Raw genomic sequence first — 24,306 nt, forward strand, 5'->3', positions numbered from 1 at the left:
ACCATAATCTAAAATATTGGATGTTTGTGGGGTTTTTTAGGTGTATTTTTTTCCACTCCCTCTTTCCACACTGCACATAGTACTTGCCACATTGGACACGTTTTTTCTCTCAGGTCTCCTGGGGAGCTGGCATGGGATGTGATTCTTCAGGCACTGTGCACAGGTGCTGGCCGTTGGTCCACGTGCCACTTTTTTACTTTGTACACCTGCCATGATAAAGGTCTCTGCCTGCTGCCTGGCCTTTTAGAATTTTTTTTATTTTTTTTTTTATCTAAGGCAGCTTTACCATGATATTGCAGTATTGACGTCATTCACAGACACGGCAACATATATCTTGACACCTGCACGCACAACAAACGTATTATCTGCCTGCTTCGATGCGTCTATACAGTTTTTGATTGCCTGGTTACATTGTTCAAGTTGTGCAAGTTGTATGTGCTTTTAAGTCTTTTTGTGAGTCCATCACAGCCTTGACAGTTTTGCGAAATTACGCTCCCCCCTCACCTTTTTACCGCTTTATATTGAGTGTACCATTCTAACTGCCTGCCTGCCTCTTTCAAACTAACTAACCAATGCAGCAATCACTCACCAGGTGTAGGGTATTCAGTTGTACAGCAATATTAGCCAAGATGTTGGATTGTGTATATATACTATTTTGTTTTTCTATATTTAATTGGGCCATTAACACAGGTTCCATGTCACACATTTTAAACACTAAAATCAAATTTTATGATGTCAGACTGCCCAAGTCATGCACCCCCTACCTGCTCACCATTGGAGCTAATGAGGTCAAGAGCTACAGAATATAGAGTGCCAAAAGAGGAAAAACTGCTAGAAAAAAAATGTAGGATCAGTCAGTTTTATTTTTTTTTGCTTCACTAAAATAAAATGCAGATGAAATGAAAGATTAATTTATGATTAATAACACTGTTATGCAGTATAGTAAAAGTTTATGCCATCTACTAAAGGTTTAGTATAAGTCATCAAGCTGCAATTCAAAAAGCTATTTTCTATGCTGACTTGAGTCAAAAGGTCCCTACATCTTGCCTAATATATGAATTAAAACTATTGTGCAATGACTTTTCCCAAATATGGTACATCCATTAAACCCCTTCTTTTTGTAGCCTGAACACAAATCTTGAATTTCCATGAATATTTGACACTCTTTTCATAGTGATTAAGCAGTTCGATAATAACAATTTCGACCATAAATGCACAATATTGCTCTTCACAATGTGCTAAAAAGTTTACAGCTACATATATACAGAAAATAAATAGCTTTCTACAGACAAAATAAAACTGCAAACAGTTCATGGAAGAAAATGCAACCCACTTGTAGGCATTTAGAAGCATTTATTTCATTGATATTATTATGGTCTGACTGCAGTGTTTTCAATTATGTCAATAAAAAATAATGCCTCACTCGTTTGCCGCAGCCTCGACTAAAGAACATGGCGCTGCTTTGTTTTCCCACTGTTGTTTTAGACTAATCTAAACGTGATTAGCAGAGCCTGCAGTGAAGCTGAAAAAATAGCAGTATAAACAAATGTGTTGTCAGTATAGCTGCGGTAAACTTTCTCAATGTAACATTGAATTAATCAGTGTTAGGTGCACAAACATGGTCTCCCTCTCTTCCACCCAAAGTGTGTTTTATCTTATCAGAGAGCCAGCCAGGGAAAACGACAACACAGACGTATGAGGTAATGTAGGCAATCTAGAGTAAACACAGGTAGGCGGCAGCAGCGCCATCAGGATTATTAACTCAGGCGGCTGCCACTGTTTTGACTGTTGACTTTCAATGTCCTCTTGGAAGCTTTCAGTATTGGAAATTGCATCTTTGTATTTGCGTCGCAGGAAATGTTATTTGTCATGCCTCTAGTAGTCTTATGCGCCGTCTCCGAAAGGATTGTTGGGTCGGATTTAGTGGTGGCCACACTTGGATCTCCACCCTGCTGTTCTTCAGATAAAATGATTTCCTTCATTTTTTGCAAGGAATTAGTTTCCCTTTATTAGTAGGCTTTTGCTGCAGTCCCCTCTGTTTGATTGTTCAAGGCTTTCCAGCAGATATTATATAATTACATCCCCCCTTTTAAGGAAATAATGGGGGTTTTCTGTTCAGTCATTTATTTATTTTGTTTGCATAATAGATAGGCTTTTGATGCTCCATGTAGTGTGAATGGAATTGTAGGTTATTGCTTTTATTAAACCATCAAAAGATTGAGTGGAAGTCAAGGAAGAAGAGGATATCTATAGAGAGTGGTGATGAGTGAAAGGAAAAACATCAGTAAGAGCAAAAAAAAAAATGAGAGTGAGAGCAGACTTCACCCCATTACCTACTGGACATGCACAGCTCAAAACATAGAACGGTATTGTTCGCTTGTGTGAAAGCGTAAGTGCATTTCGAACGGTTGCAATTTTCAAACGTTGAAACACCATGAAGAAAATAAAAACAAGTGTTAGAGAGGAAAACATGATCAATTCCAACAGACCCAACTGATGGTGTATTGGTCCATTCGCCTGATTTTGTTACTAGTTCTTTCAATACGATAAAATAAGTACGTGATTGGAGATATATTTCCATAGATCCATAGTTTTAGCGTGGATTTGTATACAATTCCCAAAACAATTGGTTTGAGTTAGATGACCCCTCCCACTCCTCATGAATAGCACTTGTGTGTTCACGGTCTGAAAACAGCCTTTTGCAACAAACCATATATAAGGTAGCTGTAAATCCACAATAACACCCTTCCATTATTGATTGTGTGCATTTTTGGATGAACAGAAAATACTTTGAATTGATATAACAGGTACCCCGCAGTGGACATTTTATCCGTCTAAATCCTATAAGAGGAATTGCTTTCAGGTCGACCGGCGTCCGTCTCTGCGCAATACCAAATCATTTTCGTCTCGGGCATTGCAGCCAAAAAATGAATGCCCGGGCACACCCTCAAAGTTTGCTGATTTAATTATCCAGCCCGTTTATTTGATGTTTAAAGTCTCCTCCTGATAACACCGTGAATTATTATGCCGCAAAGGACGTTAGCCCCCCCACTAAATGGCTTTGTTTTTGCAGTCTGAATCAGTGGCTGGCTACATTCACAAAGCATTGTCTGGCAACGTGAGTTGTTTCCAATTAATAGGGGAAAAGAGATTGAGTTTATTTTTGGGATAGGTGCCTCTTTTCTCCCGGTAACTCAGGAGACCGGTGATTGATGACCCAGTGCGGAATGGAAGTAAAGAGTGGTCCAAGAATCCCGCAGGAAGCAACTTTGACTCTATTACCCGACTTAATACATACAGTAGCATCTACTGGCCCCCTACAGAAATGTGGCATCTTTAAAAGCTAGTGTCGAAAAGCACATTAATGGTTGTGATTAAAACAAGATGTAGCCATGTGGCAAATGATACTCGTATAAATGGATGGACAATGGTGGACCATAACTCACATTACGCATTAATCCCCCCCTCCCGCTGGTTTGGACTCAGCCAGGCTCAGTCGACTCTTCTCCCTCTATCATAACAGACTTGAGGGAACACACTAGCTCCGCTTCCCTCATTAATATTGTCAACTGTGTTTAATTTCATCCTTTGCCGTCATTGGGTGAGCCTACGCTGCTCAGTGTGGCTAGGTGACAACCGAGACAGCTCGGTGACCCACACTAAAAGAGTCTGTCATATCTATAATGCGTCTGTCCGGGCTTTTAGCGACTCTCCTTCGCTCCCACTCATGACGAGTGATACATTGATAATTTGTTTTTGGTAACGTAATGGGTTTCCTTATGTGGTTGTAAGAGGGCAATCCAAACAGGGTCGCTTGTTTGTGTTCATAAAACTCAGTTCATCATCTTGCAGAAGGTTATTATCACTTAAGGGAGTTCCTGAAATGATGAGATCACTGAAATATTACAGAAAATGAACAAATATCATTGAATTATTGCATGGAAACGCCCACAGATAAAGCAACATGCACAAAATTTACTATATTGTCACACAGTTTTCGAGAACCGCTTGTCATGAGAAGTCGATCATTGACAACTGACAGGTTTGGCATCTATCTGGTCATAAAACCTTGTGGCTAATGTGGCTAAGCAGAATAATAGCATTTGAGTCTAGCCACAATAAAGTTTTACATATTTATTAAATTCCTTATATCAGTGTATATTTCAGAATGGCTTTGCAATGTCAGTAATGAAACCGCATTAAAAATGCAGGAGTTTTAAATAAGAAAAAGCAAGCAAACAAACAAAGAAAACACGTTTCCAGGTTTTCCATAGCCATGCATCTGTAAAAGTGTTGCACATGTTCACGTTATTTTTGTCTACTTCCGTTTTTATCGTGTAGAGTGGGCCTAAGAAGATTGGAATATAGCATTTCATCAGATTTTTTCCCCATTGCTTACAAATAGTACAATCAAATCTATAAATATACTGACATTGGACATAAATACTCCAAGTCTACACAAAAGCACAATGGATTTGAAAATAAATCAAGGTCCCAAAATGTATGGTCCTAATGGAATTTGCTATGATCATGGCATTTATGACATTTGGCATAGACTAACTTGAGATCTGATTTACTTATTGGTTTTACGAACGGTGGATAAAAGTTTGGAATTGGGTTATTATTGTCCCATTTATTTAAAAAGATAATAATAATTGTACAGTGTATTCCGTGTATTGGAATTTGCTTTCAGTGGCTATTTATACAGTGTCCCCAGTGAATGGCTCATGAGGCCAAGTGACATTAATGCCCTTGGATTTCAATTTGTCACTACTTCTCAATGCCACATTACACAATGTAATGGCATTGCGGGGGTGCGATGATGAAACTGATAATAGGTTTAGAAAATGCACTACTTTATGTGTGGCTTCACCAATGTGATGAGTAGGAGTCTCATAGGAATCCTGTTTGTCCAGAATGTCTTGTGATTTTGACATGACCTAGTCTTTACACTCCAGATATTTTAGAACCATCTCCCGATTTTGAAGGCACGGAGGAATAGCTTCTTTTTTTGGCTCCATCGTCCATATACATAGCACTGAGGGACCATCCTGAAATTACAAATTGATTAGAACATTTGACATCATAACAGAAAATGTAATCTGAAACAACAAATATTTACTATAATGATTGTCATTATTTAATTTGCAAGTTTGTTGGAGACATTCCCAGCTGATTTTGGGGGAAGGGGTAGGTTACTTCATGGATAGGTTACTAATCAGTTTTACTACATTAGTGTGGAACCAATTTTAATGTGACTAAACTACATGCTTTTGGAATAGGGCAGGATTTAAAACCAGCATGAAGGAGAAAAGGCTTATGAGCACAAATATAGCACGCAGGAGCTCCATGATTATTTTTTGTAACTTTCGTGTTACCCCACCTACAATGTTTGCAAATGTGTGGGTTTGTTGTCAAATTTTAAGATTCTAAAATACATGTCAATGTGTAAAGTAAAGCCACCTGACATGTCGAGTACGTTTAGTGATGAAATGTTTAAATTAAAAGAGCAACAAACACTATGAAGGTCATATACTAAAATAGGAGGATTCAAGTTGTAATTCTTTATATTGTCATCAATGTTTCATTGATCCTACAAGAACGCCTCCAGCATGTTCTATACAGTGGATGTTTGTCATTTTACTTGCGTTTTAAATCAAAAGACAGGTTGAGAGAGGAACACTGCACTTTGTTTCTGTGCCAAATTTTGTTTTTAATGAGGCTTTTTTAAAGGAAAGCAGTACAATTTCATTGCTGTGTGTGAAATGCAAGTTTTTAATGCAATTCCTATGTTTGCTACTGAACGTGAATGTTTTCCTTTGTTGCTGCACTTGTAATAACTCTAAATGCTCCCGAGTTGCGGTTTTATTTAAGCATGACCCACTATTCGAGAGTCACTGACATCCAAAGTTTAGTCTCTCTAAGATTTCTTACTGTAAAATCGCTGGAAGGCTAGGACAAAGAATATTTAAGTCATCCGTCATGAGATGCATTGATGTTTTGGAGTAGCTTGGGGGCATGGCTCGTATGAAGGGACTGCTGGTCTTTTGTAAAATGACAGCAACAATAAAAAAGCACAAGTCCAAATGTCCCATAAGTGTTATATTTATAATTTCATCCCTAAATCAATTTATTCCCATTGATCTCAGTGGTGATTTTAGCGTTATGGGGTATTTTACATGAACTTTTACGGTTAACCAAGTCCCGATTGTCTTATGTTTGTTATCTAGAGATGGCTGGTTCACCACAAGGAATTATGCGATAATCATAAATTAGATGGTATTATGGCGCATGAGAGACCACCTCCAATTTCATGTGTAATCCTGCAGTAAATGCAAATAAGACCACAGTTGACTAAAATAGGCTACAGTGCCCCTGTACGCAAATGAATGTAAAACCAAAAAGTAGACTGTGGTTGACTTAATTTGGGATGAATGTGTCAACCAAAGACTGTAACATAGCTTTTGGCAGAGTAATGGTGTACTGTATTTACAGTATATAGTATGAAAAGAGCGAAGGGCAAAAAAAAAGAATAGATATCCAGAGAGATGCCTTTAAAAATGTCATCACATATTCTTCAGGTTTTCCTGCGATGCAGGAAGAATATTAACAGCTTTCACTCTTTTGAAGAGGTCCACACAAGCCTTTCATGTTTGGTTGATCACTTCAATTGCATTGGAAAATACTAGTTTTCTTTTTCTTTGAAGAACGGCTTTGTTCCGAGATGAACATTTAGGTTTCAATGTGTGGATTCTATGATTGCATTTCAAATTCAAATCGGGTTCTGTGGACATACCGACCAATGCAAAGTTCCAAACTGAAAAGGTCACATATCACTTTACTCTTGTGGTTTCACAGAAAAGACCAAAATCAAAATTGAAACATTTCAGAAGCTGCTCGCAACTATCGAATGGCTTCTTGCAGAAAACAAACACTTGAAAGAGGCTGGTTCGCCGTGTGTCATATTAGCTTCAACTTCCTGTGTGATATTTGTCCTTCTCTTAGCTCCCTGCTGATGCAATGTAGAATCTGTTTTAGAAATAGATGTGTGCCGTAGGGTGTCAGCAAGAAGACTCATTCTGCCATTTTGTTTTCGACTTCAGTGACTGATTGTGGTAGGCTCAGTGTTCGTTGTTTTGTAGCTTGGATCTTGTCCTGGTACCCTGTCGAGAATTGGAACGTATAAAGAAACTGCAACAAACCAAAAGGAGTCAATTTGTATTTTGGTCCGGACCAACGAAAGTCAACTACGGACTTACCTGGTGTAAATACATACTTAGATACACAGTATGCTTGTAGAAGAGTTTTCACCTCGTCCGTTTCATAGTTCTGAGGTCAAGGTTTCAACCCGGCCTTGCTTTGTGGTGTTTGTTTCGGTTTTCTTTGGGTACTGTGGTTTCCTTATGCATCGCAAATTATGCTTAGTAGGTATGAGTGTGTTCATAAATGGTCATATTGTATTGTGCCCTTCGATTGGCTGACCACTACTTAATAGTGTACTCCTTCTCTTTGTAGTCTGCTCCAGCACCCCCCGCTAACCCTCCTGTGGCTAAGCGGCTTGCAAAATGAATGAATGGTGCTGATATTTAATTAACTTAAAATACATCCTAAATAAAACGGCTAAGAACTAATAAGCAATTTGAGAGAGATATATGCATTAAAAGAATAGGCAAGAAAGAGTGATTGGACCGTTAATGAGACCCACTGATGATTTAAAAAAAAATCCTTCTTGAAGAACTTTTTGTGCCAAGGACGATGCAAGGATCTTTCAACGCATAACTTTCAATGTTAGAAAAGAAAAATCCCCTTGACATTTGACAGTCCTTCAATCCTTTCTGCGTCAGTCTACGCAATGTTTACAGTAACAGTGAGTTAAGGTTCAACACAATAGTTGGGAGCACAATTCTCAGTTTTTATATATTTTTTCATGGTGATTCATGTCTGTAATTTCCGATCAATGTGTCCACGTTTGACGACACGCAGCTGCTCAGTTTTATCCAATGCTCTGATCTGTTTGGCTACTGATAGCTGTCACTAGTAATATGCTCCTACATATCCTTGGCTTCCCGCAAAGGGAGAAAAGGCTTGTTTTAAAGCTAATTAAAAATTTAGACAACACAACATTGTCAACTGATTAAGGCACTGCTGCTGCTCCCGACTTGTGCCCGTATTGCCAAGATGGCAGAGCAAAGACACAAAAGAAGCCAAGCGAGAACGGAAAACAAAGATTGAAGAAAATCAATTGTCCACTACGTCTCCGACATCTTAATGCCACAATCAGTAAGGAAGGATGTGTGAAAGTGATGGAGTGTCTGTCAGTTGTTGGACATCAGAGGAACTCTTAATTGAATGAGTGGAGAGGGGCTCACTGGGATATATCGCTCATGTTAGCAGGAAGCATGAATCGACTTTGTTGTTGGATGTTTTGTTCTCAGGCTTCCTGCAACAAGCTTGAGTTAGAACTCACTCATAGCATGCTGAATTCTTTCACCATCTCAAAAACAAAAGCTCCCATTTTCACTTATGACTTCCACTTCCCTTCATGTCCAACGTGTGAGTGATTCTTGCTGTTGGCATTTTGGCAACCAATTGTTTCCATTCGACGAGGCCCTGTTTGTATACAGCCCCAGGCAAGCAGTTGCATTACGCGATAAGCCGTTCAATGCCGACGTTTTATTTTGCTGTGGATGTGAACTATGGTTTAGCTAGGAGTATTTTATATGCGATTTACCCCATAATATCATACTTAATCATTGATTGCTGGCATCAAGAATAGTTTTTATTTATTTAAATCACTTTAAATTACACCAAAAAACACCATGGTTCTTAAATAAGAAAAATGAAATAAATCAATCCAGGACTGACTTATAAATATAGAAAAATATATAAAAATAGTTTGGAGTTTTGACCAGTAAATGATATATCATGGTTCACTATTTTTTTTTCTATTTAAAGTTAAGAAATTCCTTGTTTATATGGTGATGATCTGTTACTGTCATTAGTTCCTAAAGAGATGTATACCCAGCCAGGAGACATGTTTGCCTATTGGAGTTACAGCAACCGAAAAGCACAATAGTATTGAAAAGACACCCGAATACTGGATTGGATCCGATTTTGTGACTCATTCCGATAATCCAATAAAAATTGCCGATAGCGAAACCCAGTATCAGATCAGGACATCAGTAGTTTAAAGAGAAGACAGCTAACCTAGAGATTCATTGAAATAAATTATTTGAAGTTATTCAGACATTATGCCCAAGGCAATTTGTGAGTGAATTTTCTCATCTTCACAGGTGAATGTAATCCCATGCCCAGTAGACTGGTTAATTGACTGAATGTAGCGCTTGCAGCTGGGTTGTCCTGTTAGCAAGGCACAGTATATACGGCCATGCGAGCACGGTAAAAAATGTGTAATAGTCGAGAACTAGAATGCATAAAAAATAGCCTTGAGGTAGAGATTGGACAGTATAACAAGGATAAACTTTACACGGGGAGAAGGTCCTCCTGTGCGAATGTGACTACACTATTTCTTTGTAAAAAAAAAAAATAGATTCCAAATGTCATGTCAAAAGTGCAACGCCAGTATGAGCGCTCTGCATGTTAACCAGTGAGCATACACATTCCCCATTGTGCTAAAACAAATGCAACATTTGCATGCAAGAAAAATACCAGAGAAGGAAATAGGGTCAGACAGTTGAACAGCGACAGAACCAAAAACCATAAGCAAATATGTCGCAGGCTATGAAGAAGAAGTGCGCATTCTGTAACTCTGACACAAGCAGTGCTCCACTCAAGTATGAATTAAAAGAACAAGACAATGCTGACAGTTTCTATGTCTCAATAACCATTCATCACAGCAAAACGCACACCGTTATTTAACCAGTGGAACCTCTAACGTTGAATACAATTACATTCTTGGCTAGTCTTTCAAATGGATAACCTGCAAAATTTATACATTTAGAGTAAAGTGTACCAAACATATTTAATTTGTATCCTTTTTCAAAGAACTGAGCGGCCTGGGATATTAGATTTAAATGCTTTCACACGCAAGGCAATCTGAAAATAAATGACACCTTCAGCTGCATCTACCACAGTGACAGATACAACTCCTTTCGACACGTCAGAGGCTATAGTGTGTGTGCAAGGTGTTAAACTTAACACCACTGTCACAGACTCTCGAACTGGCATTCCACCTCTGTTACCACTTGCTTGAAATTCACTTTCACTTGCTGTTTCATATAAATCCCATTTACAAAGAACCGTTAACAAGAACATTTCAAAATGAGGACAAATATTTGCTTTAATGAGATAAAAATGGGTTTACCATTTTTACAAATCTGAGCATGTACCTTAAAAACTGAAGTAGGAGCACTAATCAGCCTTTTGCTATGCTGCAATGTTAAAAACAGTTTTAAAAATCATTTGAAAAGCACAAGGGACTAAAAGATGGAAATTAGCCCTCGGCTACAATCTTACATTTTTACACATATAAGTTCATTAACATGAATCTGTTCATTAATATGTGCTGCCCCTCATTAAATAAATCAAACTCAAACTTTCACACAGACTTGGAAAATGTCATTATATTACATATTGTCTTAAGACTGCAACAGCATGCAAAAATCTAATTCAAAACTTTCACATTTATGCACATAGAGACTTGGAAAATGTCATTATACCACAAATCGTCATAAGACTGCAATAGCATGCAAAACTAATGTCTCCTAGCTCTGTTTTAGCAAATGTTAATGAGAGCTAGCCTGCAGGGTTTGACCCTTGTCTGACTGAAATTATTCACCTGTGGATCATTAATGTGGGACTTCAGGGTAGATGACCTTACTATACAACCTCATAATTAATAATCCTTTGCATTGTCAAAATGAAACCATATTTCTCCAAATTATTGCCGGTAGTGTTCATTTACCAAATTGCTGATGGGCTATCATTGGAAATTCATGTTACAATTCATCTCATTTACAATTCCAAATAAAGTGACTATTAGGGATAAATTTGTTCCTTATTTTTTCCTCATATGCAAGTCCTTATTACGTGCTTCTTTATCCAGTTTAATCTTGTCTGACTCAACTCCTCCTCGAAGTACTAGCAGATGACCTTTAAAGTCCTCCTTTAAAAAAAAAAAAAAATAGCAGGTTCGGAAACATATTTTTACCAATGCATAAAACACCCATTTTAACCTTTTTGGAGGCCCAGTGACTATTTTTGGCAATTTAAAATGTGAAAATCGTATCAATATTATATTAACATATATTTTATGAAAAAATTAATTAGTTTAAAAAATATATAAAAAGAAAACACTAAGTAGCATGTTAGCATTTACAAGTTGTTATTTATTTCCTAGAATTCAACAATCAATCGCCTAACCCAATTGACAGGGAAAGTTGGCAGCGATCATTTTCTGTTAGCTTCCTCTAGTCAAAATGGATTGGACGTCTAGCATTGAGAATGGCAGCCAATGATTTAAATGAGCTCTATAAATAGTTTGTGGGTGCTTTCTTGTGACAAAACCAGGTTTTTTGAAAGATAAGCAATAATATCACACAAACTACATTAGTAATTCGGCGTATGGGGTTTACGTGCAATAAGCGCACCACTTCTCAGTATGCCAATAAAACACTAAACTTCCATCTTACTAAAGAGGCAACGTGTTGAAATGGAAAAAAAGACGATAGAAAACAGTTCCCATCCATCTCAGTTTTCCAATTTTTTTCTTCCTATATAAGTCACCTTGTAGTCTTTCACTCTCCAAATGGCGTAGGTGTCCCTTGAATAATTGGAAAAATACTTGGGTTTAATGGAAAGGGCTTTTCTGGATTTGATGAACAGTTTTAAGGTTATCACCAGACTACATCTGAGAATAAGTTAACATCATTTGTCCTTATATTCATCTCCCGTGTTTTTCATTCCGCCTGCCTTCCATCACAAAAGCTGTCGGCTTTTATTTATTTATATTTTATTGTTCCGTCGCTCTTTTCACCGCACAGGACTTTGATGTAGAAGCTTAAATCACTGTGTTGGCAAGCCACTAGTTTTTGAGGTGGAACACATCAATCACAACCCCAGTGTTAGGTCATTGTGATTTAAGCGCAAACTCTTGTTTTGTCTCACTGAGTTTTACATCTCATTCACTTTATGGTTCCATCTTGTTCCCACTGCGCTGTTTGTATGAATGAATGCATGGTTTGTCGTGGCTAAAAATAGAAGAAAATTATTTACACAAGGCGGCCCGGCGGTTGAGTGGGTAGCGCATCGGCCTAACACAGGGATGGGCAAACTTTTTGACTTGCGGGCCACTATGGGTTATAAAATTTGAACAAGGGGCCACAGCAGTACATTGACTGCTGGGCCAAATATAATAAAGCGTTGCTTGTAGTATCCAAACCTCATAGTACAGCAAGCACATGCAAATAAATGTTCAACACGTTTCACTAACATTGAGGACTGCATTTTCCAAATGTACAAGAGAAATAGTAGGCCAAATAGATTAGAATAGAAAACTGTGATCTATCAACCCTGGAGATTGCATCTGTTTTTAATACAATTCAATTGAAGGCACCAAGTAAAACAAATATCAAAATTTATTGAAATCTTGATGAATATAACTTTCAACATTCAAAACATTACTACCCAACAACATAGGCGACTAACCTCAATCCTTTCTGTCCCGCTGCAGTGCGTAATTAAAAGATGCGCCCTTTCAAACTTTCAATTTTTTTATCATAGTAGAAAAACTCGAACTTTCAGTGGGAACAGTGTTGTTGGTCTCCCTTTTTTGCCAGTGCATCAAAGTTCCGTACTTTCATCAAGCGCTAATGAAAATAACTCAAAGGTTGCCGCTTTTTTGTTTAACTCGCTCACTATATCTTCATCAATGAGTTCCACACGGCGAGTTATTGTCCTGCGTGATAAGCTGATTTTTTCGAACTTGCTTTTGCTCTCCGGACACAAAACACCAGCTGTCTCTATCATGCATTCTTTCAAAAACTCGCCTTCGGAGAAAGGCTTGCTAGCCTTTGCCAGTTTGAAGGCCAGCAAAAAGCTTGTCTTTGTGCTTGTCTCTTGAATTGCAGTTTGGCGGTGAAAAAAATTCTGCTGACTCTGCAAATTAGCCACCAATCTCTGAGCAGTAGCCGCTCGTTGTTGTGTTGACTGCTTGCTAGCGTAGTTTGCATGCTTCGTGGCAAAGTGACGGCTGATATTGTACTCTTTGAAAACAGCAATAGTTTCTTGGCATATCAGACATACAGCGGTTGATCGGACTTCAGTGAAGAAATATTTAGTTGTCCACTCTTTATTAAATACACGGCACTCACTGTCCACTTTCCTTTTCTTTGGTCCGCTCATTTTTACAGAAGGGCTCAAATGACAATGAGAAAAATAAAGAGGGATAAATAAAGAGAAAGGCGCGACTCAACAAAGGCCTAAATGTCAGCGCGCCATTTATAGGTGAAACACGGTATTGCATGGACAAGATGTAATGAATGATTTATGAAGCATTATTATTTTATTTATTGGACAAGCTCGGCGGGCCGGATTAAATTGTCTAACGGGCCGTATACGGCCCGCGGGCCGTAGTTTGCCCATGTCTGGCCTAACAGTAGGGGACCTTGGTTCAAAGCCAGGTCGGTCCACCTGTGTGGAGTATGCATGTTCTCCCCGGGCTTGTGTGGGTTTTCTCTGGGTACTCCGGGTTCCTCCCACATTCCAATGACATGCATGGTAGGCGGATTGGAAACTCAAATTGCCTCTAGGTATGAATGTAAGCGTGAATGGTTGTTTGTCTGTTTGTGCCCTGCGATTGGCTGGCCACCAATTCAGGGTGTCTCTCTTCTCTGGCCCGAAGTCAGCTAGAATAGGCTCCAGCACCCCCAGTGAGGATAAAGCTGTTCAGAAAATAAGATGAGATGAAAAGTATTTACACAGTCCTACTTTTAGGTAACATTTGCACAAGATACATTTTTCATTCAAGTATAAATAGCAGTTAACCGGTATCAACAGATATCTCCCTCTTCCCTCTGTGTGCTTACATGAACCGACCACAGCTCATCATCCACATGGCTAAAGTCTCTTTCTATCATGACATTGAAGCACTCTCAATTGCTGGACATTCAGGCTTGAATACCCCTTGTGTTTTTTCCCTGCATCAAATGGGAGACTGCTTATTTCCTGGTAATTTCCAGTAAATTTCACCACCTTACTAGGGTGGGCGGGAAATGTCAGGCAATTTGCAAATTCAAATGCATTGTACAAAAAAATGGCCGCAACACAAATGGAAAGAGCCGTAATGGACTTATTAGACCTTTTAAAAGGATGCACACTTATAACAGAGGCAGATTTACAACAGTAAATATAGGTTGTTAGATCTAACTTTGTGACCACATGTTCCTTATCGGAAATGGAAAACCACTTTTTCTTTGTAAGGTCTGCAATGTAAAAATCGCACACACACAAAGTACTCGAGTTTTTTGTTTATTTGTTATTTTGTTGTGTAGAATTTAGAATGTACAAATTTCCTGGCCAGCTACAACACCGTCCTGTTTGTGGGGGAAAAAATTAAAATTGAAATAAGCATGAATGCTCTGCTGGTTTTAATGAAGTGAGAAAGCATTGTGATTGATGTCTTCAGCTTGTTGTAAAATTTTGGTCCAACTCTAAATGGTAGAAGCTTTCAAGGAATTTAACCCAAGTTGCTGTCTTCTAGACATTAAGCTGGGCTCTGAATTTAACAAATGGCCGAGACCCTTGTGCCCAACAATTGCCTCTCTTTGTTTCGACTTGAATGAAATCAAGTTGTAAATTGAGTCTGACTGACTCCTTTTTCAGTCAGCTCGTCGACTATGAGCTTTTAGGTTGTTCTTTAGCCAGAAGCTATCGCTTTGTCGGGGGACCTTGTTCCCCTTTGGTCACAGCTAAAGAGCCAACGCTTCTCCCAGGCAGGTGAACTGACAGTCGGTATTAAAAAAACAGCTTTGATCCCCATCGTCATCACGTGGCACCTCCAAAATGACAGGCAAGGGCGTCTTTGAACCACTTTAGTCCACTAAAGGTGTAAAAGAAAACACCCAGGCTATTAAAATATGCCTGGAAATTGTGGGACTGGCTTTTACTGAAGTCTAAACAACACCTGAAATGGCCCCTTGTGGGTCTCTTGTGTCTTCCTGAGAATAAGGAGGGCTTATGTCTCACTGTAGATGTTAGAGGCACCATAAGGAAGTAGCATTTTATCATACTGTTGCCTGGTCCTGTTAAACATCTATTTTTAACATAGCTGTCTGTTGTGGCCTTTTAAAATACAAAACACCCAAAGGCAATGCTGCACCTGTAATCCAGCTGACAAAATAAGATAAACTGTGGTTTTGCTCACCATAACAAACAACATCATTAACAATACATTCTTGCATCCCATGAGTTGCTTTGTGAAGCTCATGTGGTTTATTCTGGGTAGTGTGGTTTGACCATAACGAAAGAAATATATGTAACATCAAAACTAACACTTTACATATATTTTTATTATTTTAAAGACATTGTTGACACTCCAGCGACTTTAGTCGAAGTGTCGGGTACTCCTATTATAATATTCATATAGTACTGTAATCCCTCGAATATTGTGGTAAATTAGACCAGACAAAATAATAATACATTTTTAAAATAATTAATAGCAGAAAAAATTCACAAAGAAGTGAATTTGTGATAACTGAAGTCGCAATAATTGCTTATTTTCTCGCATATAAGCCGTATTTGTAACTAAAAAATGGATGACTGAATCAAGGGTACGGCTTATATGTGCACAAATACAGAAGAATTCTATTGAAAGACATTTTGATAGCTGTAGTGCATCAAACTTTGAGGTAGTTGAAACAATGCTTCCTGGTCCCTTATGAGAATCCAAATCTATTTAATAATGAAAACAACATTGAACAAATTTCAGGCTGTCATTAAAATATTCATAACTGCGTTGTATACCTTCTCAAAGCTCAAGTTGACAAAAAAAGGCAAATTTCGACAGCATTATGGACTCCAAGACGCAGTGTTTTTAAAATAGAGATTTTTCTAAAATTATTTTTTTTCCAGAAAATGTCTATCCATCTACATGCACAGGATGTAAAACCCAGAGTGAGACTTCAGTTCTTACAGCTCACTGCTATCCCAAAAAGGACAGATGCTAATGCTATGTAAATTGGATTGAAGTCTTCTGTAGTCTTGCGAATTAAAAATTTAAAGATGTACTTTGGCTGCAACTTTAATGATGATGATGACAGACAAACATGGTACATGGGAGATTAATACTTTCCCTTTTGGCATATGGCAACATCCTTGCCTCCAAAATACAGATTTCTAGTTGTCATGACATTATACAGACAGATGGCTGGCCAATGTATGTAGTTTTTTTTCCCCCTCTCAATTATCCAATCTATTTAGCAATACCGACCTATAAAGGGAAACTTGTTTGGTGCCAGTGCATATAAAAGCTGCAGCAGCAGGTAATGTCCAAGGCACTCCATCCATTCCCTCGCACAGAAGGGAATAGAGGCTAGGTAAACAAAGCCATTAGAGACAAATCTATTTCTGAAGAAAACAGAATCACATCATCAAACAAGAGAAGAAGAAAAATATGATCTCGCAGCCCTTTGGGCCTCGGCGTGGCAATGATAGCCGACTGTGGCATTTGTCTTTATCAGTCCGCCTTGAGGGAGGGAGAATGTGGCCAAGAAAGTGTGAAAATAAAAGGGAATGAGAAAGACGGCGCAATCCGAAAAGCACAAGATCATCTTCACTCTGAAGAAAAGTGAGACATCTGTGTGTATGGTGTGTATGTATGTGTGTGTGTGTGTCATACTTATGCGACTTGGAGATATATCATTGAGATTATTCCACTTGCATGCACATTTGTCTGCAGATTCAATGAGGCTCTCAAGCGGCCATCTTTTAAGTAACAAAGAATGGAGGGCTTGGTGGACAGCGAGCCCCTGTATCAACACTCCTGGTGGGCTGGCATTCACCAAGCTTCATCAAAATGCCACCTTTGACATGAATAGATTTAATTCATTCGGCAGCAACAACACAGCACAAATATAAAATACACAGCAGGATTCATTTTGGTGGGATAAAGGTCTTGAAATGATGTCATGACATTGTGTGAGCCATCAATTCCCTAAGATGTAAGATATGTTGGCTAGATTCTGTTAAAAGTTCCGAGTTGTTTTTTCTTTCAAACATTAGCATACAAATCCTTTTATAGACTGTTTGTTGTCATGAGAGGATGTGACCTGGTTAAAACAGTCAAATGTTGATAATAATGATTTTAACTGCTAGTTCTAACTGATATATTAGTTACTCTCTATGGCAAGTGTGGGCAAACTTTTCGGCCCGGGGGCCACATTGATTTTAAAAATTTGACAGATGGGTCGGGTCAGCGCAAGATACGATACATATAAAAAAAAGTGCATCCGTTAACAGTACATATGAAACATTAACAGCAAAAAAGGACTGAAGAATTAACATACTCATCACTCATCATTAAAGTAAAAAGTATAAAGTACAAAGTAAAGTAAAAAGGAATGTATTAAGAAATATTAAAATTTAATTTAAAAAATGATAAAGGGGCTGTAAAACATGAAAAACAAATAAGAGTGGACATAGCTACTGCCACTGGCTTCCGCCTGACGGCGCCATCTTGGGGAGAAAAAAAACATTTGGACAACGTCAGCGGGCCGGATTAAAACGCCTCGCGGGCCGGATGTAGCTCGCGGGCCGGAGTTTGCCCATAGCTGCTCTATGGCAACCATCATCTTCCCTAATCCAGCACATGATTCCTTGCAGGCAAATTGTACTACTAAAAGTTTTTCTATTTTTGGATAGTACAAGTATTTTTTTAAAACCAATACACGTCACTATCGGACTGAATTAGCCTCCTCATTATAATGTGGCACAGTGTGTTACGTCAATGATAAACTCCTTTCATTACATCTTTTGAGAGACGCACAAGACAACAATGGTTTCCTGTCGTCAGATGGTGCGCTTCTGATGGAGGCTCATCTCTGGGAAGGATCCCCTCTGTTTGCCCTCCATTTTGGCTTCACTGTATAAAGCCTTGACTGGTTGCCTTGAGATTCCATGCCAAGTCTTTGCAGATGCTTCATCATTTCCTCTTTTCAAAGCCAGCGATTTCTCTCTTTTTTTTTTTGTTTTTTTTTCTTCTACCACGCTTCGTTATTATCTGGCCAGAACGGGTATTCTCTGAAGGAGGCATGTTTGTGCTTTCGCCAGGCTCATAGCCATTCACTGGCTCGTGTGTTTTCTTTTCTTCTCCCTCTGTTCGGTTGAATACTCTGGGGAAATTTGTCTGTCTCTGATATAGTTTTTTTTTTTTTTCTGCTGACCATGTTTTTTTTCTTTGCTTCCGCTCATCAGTTTGCCCTTAGCTGAAACACCGTAACTCACTTTTATGTGAGTTTACAAGAGAGCTGTGTCGAAAAAGCATTAATTAAAAACACAATTTATGTCTTAATATGCATAATTGTGTTTGTGTCCTGATCCCTGTTGGAGATAATGCACCAAAAAAATGCCCTTCATCGAAAGCTCAACGGCAGAAGGCAAGCTACAGCTTGCTTAATGCTGTGCCAATGCTGTTTGAGTGAAACAACCGTAATCGGCCATCTGGACTCTGGTTCTAAGGAGGCTCTTACCACTAAAACCAAAAGGTTGACTCATGCTTCCATTGGATTTGAACATGCTAACAGCTACGGCTGTCAAAAAGTACGAAATCGTTATTGTTACTGTCCAGAGAAAGACCCACGATTAGCTCAAACTTTTGACATTTGTTCTAAAATTGCGATATACATAAATATTGAACATACGCAAATACATCTAACCAATATTCCCTCTAAGCTGCGCACGTGCGCAATACTCTCGTCTTCTCTGTGCAGCAGCAATTATATGGCGCGCAGTAAATAAAATCCAAACTTTTTTTATACCCTTTTCCCTATGATGGCGCTGTTTACGCGGCAGCCAGTGGTAATAGCTCTGTCCACTCTTATGTTTTTTGTGTTTCACAGCATGTTTTACATGAAAAGTTAGAGGGAACATTGACATGCACCTTCTTATGGCAGTTGTGATACTGGTGTGCCCATAGCGAGCAATGATGATGTCGCTTACACTGGTACTCAGTGCGCTCAGGGAGGTTGTATTTCTGCCCATACCAACGAAAAATTAGAGGGAACATTGCATCTAACCCATTTAATGCCTTAAAGCGAAACTGAGATTAGGGCTACGTTCATGGCATAATGCTGGCGGATTTGGTTAATGTATTTTTATTTTTTAATACTTCAGAAACATATGCTACTTGCAGTGTAAAATGGAACGCAAACGTCAACTGACATGCATGCACATTTATCTACTTGTAGTGTCTGCAGAAGTATATTCATGCCTGTTATTTTGTTTTGTCGAACAGTGGTATCATAATTCACCTGTCAATGATACATATGTCACTTTCACTCCGATCAATGTTCAGACTGCAGAGGTGTCGGATAGATATCAAATTCTTATTCACATAAAATTGAGCCCAGGTCTGGTTTGATGCATCAGATTTTTTATTCCTCACACGACATGAAAAAATAACACAAAAAATAGGTACATGTTGCAGATGGGAAAAGAAAACAGAATTGACTTGTAGTGTAAGTTATACATTGTTTTTGTTGACAAGAGGAATATGTGAAAGGATTGATAGTGCTGTAGGTCATTTTTACCAAGATATTTGCAAAAAAAATCATGTTTTTAGAGCTGTAAAAAGCCAAATTCTTAAAAGAATGATAATGCCATTTATTACAAGAAACTGAATAAATCCATTATTCCATCACCATTAAGCAAAGTAGGATAAAAGCTGATTTCTGAAGAAGATTGATGACATAAAAATCAATGCCAGTGCTACAGATTTGGTTTATAGCCAAGTGGAATGAACTAAGAAAGATTAATTACATTTTTATTATCATGTTCACATCTGACCAAACAAACTACTTCAAGTAGAACTCTCCAAGAGTGATTGAAATAGATCTGTCAGTCAGGGCCATGTGTTTTCCTTCTAGAACTTATTTAAATTCTAACTCTATGAACTTTGCTTCAGGTCAAAATATCGCATTCCCCCCTGTGGCGCTGTGGGTGACCATCGGCCTCGCCGTGTGCCTGCTGGTCCTGCTTGTGGCGCTGGCCGCCGTCTGCCGCAGGAAGATCAAGGAGAGCTGCGAGGAGGCCAGGAGAGAAGGTGAGGAGGCCATTCGGCACCGTTGGGCATTCTCACATCTCTCTAATGATGTCTCACCAACCGGATTCATGTTAATATGTTCTCTTCATGGGTTGGTTAAAACGTGGAAGCTTTTACTTTAAATTTTAATTGTTAGTTTCCAGTGTTTGGGCCATTTTTCATTTTTTTTTTTTTTTTAATAAATGGATTAAAAGAACTGGATAAAAATCCCTGAATATTCAGTTTTTTATAGGTCTAAAACAATTTTTATTTTAGCTTTTTTTTAATATATAAGTTTAGATTTTACAAAATGATTTTTGAACTAGAAACATGATTAAAAAATGACAATTATCGATTTAAAAGGGGGAAAATCAGGCAATTGAATAAACATCTATACTCATCATTTTAATTTGATCCTAAAACAGAAAGTCGGCACTCATGATTTACTTTCCCGGGCCACACAAAATGATGCAGCGGGCCAGATCTGGCCCCCCGGGCCGCCACTTTAACACATGTGAATTAGATTATTGATAGAATAACTTTATTGAATATCTTCCGCTCCTTTTACAAAGCACATTTGAAAAAAAAACAAACATAAGGAACGTTATCTCCCCGAAATACCCCAAATTTCACTGCTGACTGCAGACACCTACCTTCTCTGTTGTGATATTCTTCTGTGAAGGCCCACATATTTTTTGACAGAGAAGACAGGCGTGATAAATGACTTACTCACATCCCCCCATCTTTTTTTTGACCCTCCGCACCGGCACTACCTGCACGTGGCGAACAGCGACGCGCCTGCAATCGGTTCAGCTCAGGAACACCATTTAAAGATAAGACAAGCACAATTAGGGCAAGGTGTTCACAAGGTATATAGGATTTCTATTATAATCCTCCCTCCTCGCAGCCGTTCTCACACGGTGTCATTCTATCAGACTGTATCTTATTCGAATAAAGTAGCGTGGCTCTGCGCTTCTAACACCAAAGCGTCGGTGGAAGAGAACTTCGCATACGCCTTTACATTTCAATAAGGTGGCTAACCAGATAATCAATCCTGCTTTCAGGACGTCCGCCTCCTTTTACGCCCAACAAAAAGGGGGCCACGTAACCCCAAGAGCCCTTTGCTCTAGGGAGCCAGTGCATTATACATTTCTTTTCATTTCATTTGATTCCAAATGTTCAGAGGGGCTATTTATTCCCCGCACTCTACGTCTATGCAGTGTCCATATTTACTTTTAAACCTTTGGGCCCTGTAGCAGACACCGCCTGACCTTTATTTAAATGGCTCCTCCACTCTGAGCGGATCTCATAACAGCAGAACTAGTGGTTTTGCCCTATATTTCTACCCACAAGCTTTTTGCTTTTATTTTTGGGGAGGGGTGGTGGTGATATTTGGAGATGCACGCTCTGTTTCATGTAAACAAGCCACTTTGCTTCATCCCTCTTCTGCTTCTCCAATTCTGACTCTCGTTACCATGACGATCGAGGGTCGCGCTACGAGGCTCGCCAAGAAGAAAAGAAGGCACAGACAATAATGATTTTCACTTGTGGTAGCAGTTCAATATGTTGTTAGACCAAAGTTTACACAGCCTTTATATTCCTGCTGAAATCAGGCGGTTTTTGTTTTTCTCACCGGCAACTTTTTTCTCTGCCAATGGGTAAAAATCGGATGGATTTTAACTTTGAGCGAATTTCTAACATATTTTGCAGTTTGTTTCCTTTTGCCCGAATATGTTTACTCTCACTGGTAAGCGCGATGGATGCTAGTATGTTTGGACTTGACTACGGCCATGATTGGTGCCTATGTATCGCTATGGGACACCGTGACGCTGAGCTTGATGGCTATAGAGGCGGTCTCATCACAGCTTCTCCTTTGATCTTACTGCAGGCTGATGATGATGTAACTGCATTATCCTCGCTAGCTTTCACTCACATGAGATCTTCTTGTCTTCTCCCCCAGCTGAAGAGGCCAAGGAACTAGAAGAAGATGAGTCAAAGACAGGTAAGACAATCCACACTTGCTTACACCCACAAACAAATGGCAATGGTACAATTAAATTGAGAATTCTTTTGTTTGTTCCTGCTTTAGTAGACTTGACCTAGTTGAAAAAAATCTGTGTACAATAAGCAGTTACATACTGACACACAGATGCATACAAACACTAATACTGTACTTAAATCTTTAAAATTATTAAATGCTTAGGTGTAACAAGATCTCATGTAATATGCAAAATATTTGTTGGATGAAAAATTGGAAAAGCCCAGTTACATTTATAATGTTTTATTATTATTAATGCTGTGATAACGCTGAAAAATTCTGGTTCAACTCAACTTCCAAAATTAGAATGATTTTCATTTCATTTTTCATACTACAAAGTACTTCAAGATATGAATGAGAGAAGTTACCACGTCAGGGTGATAACTATTGTATAAATGTGGGTGAAAATGGGTGGGCTGAGAATGGCAATTTGACACAAGGGTGGCAAAACCAATATTAGTGTATATGCAGGTTGAATAGAATAAATCGAATACAAAAGAAAACACGTGACGCGGTACTAATTGATGTAAATTTTGAATGTTGTTTATCAAAGACAACCAACAAGATGAATAAGCCAATAAGGCAGTTGGACACTTAGAGAAACTAAGCAGGTGGGTAGGTGTTTAGTGCGACCCAACAAAAGCACTTAGCGAATGTTAACTTTGTTTACTCAAGTGCCAGTGAATGCTGATGAAGCATTTATGCACATAAAAAATGAGACCTGCTCCAGGCACAAAGTCCAGCAGCCTGTTGGCATCATTCTTAGTCAAGTGTGTGTTCGTGTGTGTGTTGAATGGAGACAGATGCACTCATTTGGAGGTGCCAACAAGCTGTTTTACATTACACGTTCCCCAAAAGCGACATCGTAAAATCTATTATGTTCAAGTTTCAACAAATGGGCAGTGGTAGAGCAGCCGTGTATATCAAGACTTACAGGCCAGCCATTGTACGGGATATTTTGGGGTGAAAAGAGTAAAACAAGCTTAACAGGACTAGAAAGGGAATATCCCAAGAGCCCCTTGAAGTGTTCATTCTTCTAATGTTTTGCTGCCTCTTAATCAGTTTCATACTTTCATTCAAATAGCCAATGAATGAAAACAAAGATGAGGCACATTATGTAACGTCAGCAGGGAAATTAAGAAACATTTTTAGAAGTTGATAGCAAGGCCAAGACTCCATCTTTGCAGTTGGCAAGAAAATGATGAATACATTCCTGATTTTTGCTCCGTTATGTATCCATCAATCCACTTTCTCCCCTGCTTATTTCGGTAAAGGTTACGGACGGCTTAGGGGAAAAACATGGACAAAACCTTTGACAGTTTACCATTGTTCAAAGTCAAAAGTTCACCAAGTATCTCCTGTGTTTTAAAAATATCCCAAATCTTACTGAGAAATGACCAAAGGCAATCATATCTTGGCATTCTTAGAAAAGTACACTGCCCCTACTGTGAAACAGGGAGCAGGCTCGGTTATGTTCAGCCTTAGCACTTCTCATTCAAGTGTTAATCTCATTAGAGTCATTTGACGCTGCCTTTAGTCTGATTGAATTATTTAGCCTCTCCTGCCAACAGTAAAGTTAAAACCATGTGATTTTAATAAGCCGTGAGGTGACAGCAATGTGTGCAATGACTTTTCTATTCTTTCTTGCATTCCTCATGAATCTTTCATAGAGATCTCACCGCATCAAGCTTGGGGGTCAGCCGTCTCACCCTCGGCTGGACTTTAAGCACAAATGAAAATGGGTGGGTGGGTGTTCAGGCGTGAATGCAAAAAAAAAAAATGCGACCAGATCAGAGCAACAGCTCGCAGACCATCTTTTCCCTCAATCCTACACGTCATTGGATTGGATTACTTTACTTTAGTCATCCCGTATTCAGGAAATTTCATTGTGACAGTAGCAAGAGGGTGAGAATGCAGATACTGGCAAATGAATAGTTCTAAGTTAGACAGTACAGTCGCAAGGGCCGCAGAACAATCATGCGAGTTGTGTTTCGATCCAGGTGGACATGGTGGG

General features: G+C 38.8%; 2 protein-coding genes across 2 annotated transcripts in view; one reads left to right on the top strand and one right to left on the bottom strand.

The window, feature by feature from the left end:
• ubl7b (ubiquitin-like 7b (bone marrow stromal cell-derived)) overlaps window positions 1–24,306 on the bottom strand; it is a 259,966-nt gene that overhangs the window by 26,696 nt on the left and 208,964 nt on the right. The gene's annotated exons all lie outside the window — the stretch shown is intronic.
• The window catches only part of cd276 (CD276 molecule), a 66,113-nt gene that overhangs the window by 23,127 nt on the left and 18,680 nt on the right, over window positions 1–24,306 (top strand). Inside the window, exons 5-6 of the mRNA XM_077713663.1 lie at window positions 20,138–20,275; window positions 22,215–22,256. Coding sequence (XP_077569789.1) covers window positions 20,138–20,275; window positions 22,215–22,256 — 180 coding nt within the window. The remainder of the gene's footprint in view (window positions 1–20,137; window positions 20,276–22,214; window positions 22,257–24,306) is intronic.

The sequence above is a fragment of the Stigmatopora nigra genome, chromosome 3 (assembly GCF_051989575.1).
Source record: "Stigmatopora nigra isolate UIUO_SnigA chromosome 3, RoL_Snig_1.1, whole genome shotgun sequence".
Lineage (NCBI taxonomy): Eukaryota > Metazoa > Chordata > Actinopteri > Syngnathiformes > Syngnathidae > Stigmatopora > Stigmatopora nigra.